Source organism: Austrofundulus limnaeus, unplaced genomic scaffold, assembly GCF_001266775.1.
Source record: "Austrofundulus limnaeus strain Quisiro unplaced genomic scaffold, Austrofundulus_limnaeus-1.0 Scaffold285, whole genome shotgun sequence".
NCBI classification, from domain to species: domain Eukaryota; kingdom Metazoa; phylum Chordata; class Actinopteri; order Cyprinodontiformes; family Rivulidae; genus Austrofundulus; species Austrofundulus limnaeus.
Window position 1 is genome coordinate 413,176 of NW_013952687.1, and position 5,755 is coordinate 418,930.

General features: G+C 37.6%; 1 protein-coding gene across 1 annotated transcript in view; it reads left to right on the plus strand.

Annotated features, from left to right (window-relative positions):
• Positions 1–5,690, plus strand: part of scamp2 (secretory carrier membrane protein 2) — a 15,588-nt gene extending 9,898 nt beyond the window's left edge. The window contains exons 6-9 of the mRNA XM_014021277.1: positions 275–431; positions 1,052–1,153; positions 3,232–3,349; positions 5,164–5,690. Of these exons, the coding sequence (XP_013876731.1) occupies positions 275–431; positions 1,052–1,153; positions 3,232–3,349; positions 5,164–5,313 (527 nt within the window). The 3' untranslated portion in view covers positions 5,314–5,690. The remainder of the gene's footprint in view (positions 1–274; positions 432–1,051; positions 1,154–3,231; positions 3,350–5,163) is intronic.
• The last annotated feature ends 65 nt before the right edge of the window (positions 5,691–5,755 follow it).

Consider the following 5,755-nt stretch of genomic DNA (forward strand, 5'->3'; position numbering starts at 1 on the left):
ATCTCATACATGTCAACCATTCATGCAGCTTTTATACAGATAAAATATTTTTCAAGCTGAGTTTTTGAAACAAATTAGATTTTCTCTGTTCATTTGTATGCAAAATGGTGGAAAATCAGTCAAATTTACAGACAGTATGCGCAACTTGACATGTTTATACATTAGATTTTCTTAGTAGTATTTTTAAGTGTTGTGATGGTGCTGTGGAACTCTGCAGCACAGACACTCTGATTTAATGTTGGTGTTTTTACTGTCTCAAACTGTTTTCCTTTAGTCAACTGTATGACTCTGTTCCTCAACCTGCTGGCGTGCCTGGCTTACTTCACCACCGGAGACCACGGAGTTGACTTCGGCCTCTCCATTCTGTGGCTCGTGCTCTTCAGTCCCTGCTCCTTCCTCTGCTGGTACCGACCCGTCTATAAGGCCTTCAGGTGAGTCCTCAGTGAAAGTTACTGATGCCGGTAGTAAGTTTAAAATTACTCACAAATGGCAAATAATTCATTAGAATTAGATTTTTTTCTAATCAATGAATATTTCCTGTTATTCCTAATCAGTCAGAAAGTTTTAAAAAGTAGTTGAAATGCAGTTAAGCTTGTTAAAGTTTAATAGTCTCTTGCTTGTTGTAAACACAAGACAGTATTTTCATGGATTTTGTGTCAAATAAAAAATAATCATCCTTTTATACTTATACTGCCTAAAGAATTTTTTTTACTTAAAACAACATAGGAAGTCTGCAAATCCTAAATATTTATTTATTAATAAGATATTTTGTTGGACCAAAAAACTTAGTCCTAAATGCTGATTTGTGTGACGCTGCAGGATTAAAGTTCATGTATGTAAAACTAACAACCAGCCAGTGTAAAAAAGTATCAGCCTTAGTACAACTTTGCATTTTAGCTAAAACCAGTTTGTTAAAAATAATACGGTTCAGAGGGAAAAAGGCTTGTTTCAACTTTCCTAAACACCAAAAAAAAAAAAAAACATGTTTAAGTTTAAGCTTTCATCACATTTTTTGAGTCTTCATTTGTTTTTGTGTTTTTGTTTTGTTTAGGACTGACAGCTCCTTCAACTTCTTCTTCTTCTTCTTTGTGTTTTTTGTGCAAATTGCAATCTTCATCATCCAGTCCGTGGGCATCCCCTCCTGGGGGAACAGGTGAGTCGCATGTTTTCTGTAAACTGTAAAAAAAAGTTCTGATATTAGTCCACACACCACTGTTAAAAATCAAACAAATTAAGAAAATGTATTTTAAATTTATTGCTTAGTTTATGTAGTTTCAGTGACTGTATTTAGAAACTATAATTAAGAATTAAATGCCATCAACATGGATGAAACTTGGAACAGACTGGTTTAATGTTTGGTTACAGCATGTTTTTGTACTTTTTATGGCAAACATCTGGACTCTACTGCAGATGTAATTAAAAACCTCACATTAGTTTGAAGAAATTCGTATCGCTGCTAAGAGTGTAAATCACCAGCATTATCACGATACAATATAAGTGTTGTGAATTAGCTATAGCTATATACACTGAGACATCAGATTGTTTTGATCTGTGTTTCTTGTATCTGTCCCTATCAAATAAACAATAAAATAAAAAATACATAAATCATTTGTTTGAATGATGAAGCGTCATCTGTCAATATGATTTTGATTCAATTTACAAGTCAATATGATGCAATATCACATGTAACACAAATGATTGTTAGATGAGCAAATGTTATCGATCCACGATGGGAATATGATGATGATATGGATCTATGTTTTAGTTTTTCCTTGTTGTAAGTGAATTATTAATTATTTAATCAATATATCGTTATGGACCTATGTATTGTTACACCCCTATTGTCTGCTGCCTTTCAGGTCAGAGTTTTAAACTAAAATCATCTTTTATAAATACATTACAGCCTACTTCTAGTCCTTTTGGCAAGGCTTTTTCAAACCTTGCACTCAGTGTGTTGAGGATGACTCTCAACCACTACCATACCAAGATTATGATCAGATAAGTAAAAAGAAAAGTGCTGTGTGTTGTCATTGTATTTGCCCATTCAAAAGTACACCTTTTTTTGCAATCTTTTTGTTGCACAACAGCATCAAGTTTAAAAATGATTTTTTATTTATTTATTCCAGATTAATATAAGTACATTGAGGGAAATAATTTTATTGCAAATAAAACTGAAAAAAAGTGTTTGCATATGTACAGTATGTACTCAGAGTCTGTACTTTGTAGATCCAGCAGTTAGTTGGTCCATCTAGCCATGGCAGGTTTTCTCCTGATCTTCATGACCAAACTGCCCCAGCTCTGTCAGGTTAGGTGGGTGCTACTCTGGTCCAACAGTCTTTAAATCAAACCAGGGATTCTCTGGGATTGAGGGCTGGGCTCTGACTGGTCCATTCCAGGACATTTAACAGTTTCTCCTTAGACCAGTGGTGTGTTGCCTCAGCATTGTGTTCAGGGTCATGGTCCTGCTGGAAGGTGGACCTCACTCAGTCTCAAATCTCTGGAAGACTTGAAGAGGTTTTTTTAAATGAACATACCCACTGTCCCTCCTCTGGACATGTCCAAACCAACACTGTCCCTCCTCTGGACATGTCCAAACCAACACTGTCCCTCCTCTGGACATGTCCAAACCATCTCCATCTGGCCTCTCTGACTTTGTCTCCCAGTTGTTCAGCCTGTGGTATGTCTCTGATCTTCTCCATCCGTGTCCCTCTCAAAGAGAACCTCAGCATGTTCAGCTCTGCCACTTCCAGTCTGTCTCCTGTCTTTTTGTCAAAGCCACTTGTCTCCAAATCTTATAACTCAACTGGTCTCACTACTCTTATAAACTTTGTGTCGTTGATTCATTTGAACACAGCAACGTTGTCTCTGGCCTGTGTGGAAAGTTCCTTGGTCTTCATGATGTCTCTTTCTTGGTGGTAGCTCTTAGTCCTTAGAGGTTTTGAACAGGTGGTTTTATTTAACTGAGGTATTGTTTGGTGCTTCAAAGCAAACATTGTAAAAAATACATAGTTTTTAAGTTTTATTTATTTATATTTTATATATTTTTTTCAATTATTTGTTTAACTTCATTAATCTGGAGCATTTTGTGTAGAGTCATAAATTTTAAAATTTTAATTTAATTGAAAATTCTTTATTTTTTTAATAGTGAATAAATACATGTTTTCTGTTTGTGTCCAGTTCTGTTGCCAATGATACGAATTAACATGTTTTTTTTTTTATTGTTGGCTCCAGTGGTTGGATATCTGCCATGTCTGTAATAGGATCAAACAAGGCAGTAGGAATCATCATGATTATCGTGGCCATCCTCTTCACCATGTGTGCCGCTACATCTATCATCCTCCTCAAGATGGTGGGAGCTCATTTACTTTTTTTTACCATAGCTTTATACTTAGAAGTATTTTGTAAACGTAAACATTTCTATTTTTTGACTGCAAAGATTTTTTGTTTTAGCATAAAATACTTGTGCTGAAAATCCTGCTCTAGTACCCTTTAATTTGCAACATTTGTATGGTTATGATATCATTTAGTTCAATGGGTAAATAAAATAAACAAATAAATAAATGGGTAACATGCAAATTGACATGAAAAGTCTTCTCTGTGACCTGCAATACAAATCAGTTCTGCCTACACCTTTTAAGGATTTTGCGAAATTTTAAACTTTGTGTAAAATCAAAATTGTAAAGATTTAATTTTTTGATTTCTGCTAGTAAATATTAGATTGCAGCAGTGGCAGATGCTGGTCTTTCAAGAAGGGGAAGCTCAATTTCGGCCTACATCATAAAATGTGTAAATTCTACCCTCTGTTTCTTTTCAAGAAAATGATTTGTGACAGGGTCACAGATCATTTTACAGCACTTCCAGTCAGCCAGCTCACTTTGTCATACCAGGACAGCTGAAAAGACCTGTTACTTTTCCCCAACTTTTGCACCAAATTAATCTGAGGAGTTGATCAACCCTGCTGTTTAACTCTAAGTTTTTCTTCGTAAGGAAGACTATCAAATGGCTTAGCCAAAACCCGGTCCACAACATTCAAACTGTCTGCTGTGCAGCTTGTTACTGGCGTGAGGCAGTGTGAACTGTGTCCGCCTGTGAGAGCTTTGTGACAGTGCAGGGGCTCAGCAGCACCCGCTGGACAGAAACTGTGATAGAAGTCAGAAAGAGTGATAGAAGTCAGTCTCCAAACACAAGCAGCTATAAAAAAAACGAAATAGAAGCTCGATTTGTCGCTAGTCGTTTTTAACAAAGAAAATGCTGCTAAAAGGATTAATAAGGTATCCGGTTCAACTCAGAACAGAAACAAAAGTAAAAACTGCTCCACGGAATGTTTACACCGAAACATCACTGATTCGCTCATTTCGCTGTCAATCAAAAAGAGACTCAGCCTCAGACATATCATCCAATCATCATGCAGAAGCTGAGCGTCTGGGCCAGCCGAGGCCAGCCCACTGCCCCTTAGACCCCCAGAGACGCTGAGCGTCCGATGGGCGGGACAAAGCCCAGCATTTATCCAATGACTAGTCTTGTTTCGTTGCAGTCTTTGCATCGTTAATGAACTCTGTGGAAGCTGAGCGTCCACTCTAAAGCACTGTGAAGCTGCGGAATGAGTGAGAGGAAAGTCGCGTCGTTACCAGTGATAAGCTGATAGTTGAGCGTGTTGTAGCACATATTTAGTCAATCACATGTACTCACAACAGTATATATTCGATCCGGTTTAATTCTGATTTAATTCTGGTTTAATTCTGATTAGTAAGGATGTAATTTTGATTATTAGAAATCTTTTTGTTGATTTTTTTAAAGTAATTAAAGAGAGGAGTGTGTTGAACTGATTAAATGTTAAAACTGCTTGCCATACACTGTTAATTCAAGCAAATGGGCAGAATTGAGGGCATGTAAGCATATTATTTTTGCCTCAGATAAATGTTAATAATATTCTAAAATGAAAGAAAATATTTGCACTTATTTTCATTGCATTTAACTATCTAGCACAAAAATAAGTTTATAAAAATCTGATAAATGAAGGGTCACAACATTCAAGGTTTAATGATCAATTTTCATGACCTAAAATGAAATGACTCCTAAACTTTGAGATCACTCGTCTAAGACGTGTGTTGCTAACAACCGTGATCTAGGTCACTCATATTCTCCCACTTTGTTCGTCCTCAGGTCCATGGCATGTACCGCCGCACCGGGGCCAGTTTCCAAAAGGCCCAGCAGGAACTGTCACACGGGGTCATGAGCAGTCGAACGTTTCAGTCAGCAGCCACCGGAGCAGCCTCAGCCGCTGCCCAGGGAGCCTTCCAGGGGAACAACTAGGTGTGCAATGAGCTGAAAGTAGCTCATTTTACAGCTCAGGGTCTGTATGTTAGAAAGTTGTAAAGTTGACAGGCATCAAATTTGCAGGGATTCTACGTGAGCAGGATCAGTTCTCTGGAATTCTGGATTTCTAGAAACTCAAAATGAACCTTCTAACGTATAGACCTTGAGCCAGGCGAGGCTGTTATTAGCCTCCTCTATGAGTACATGTGTAATTTTACATGGTAGCTTCTAGTTTTCACATTAGGAGTCATCCTGCAGGGTGAACTCGTCTGACCCTGTGGATGAGCAGAGTGAGAAGTCGTACATTCAGTACAAACTGGGACGGAAAAATGCAAATGAAGATCACCAATCGCTGCTTTGTGGCCACTTTTTGACAGTGATTTTTCTGTGTGTGTGTGTGTGTGTGTGTGTGTGTGTGTGTGTGTGTGTGTGTGTGTGT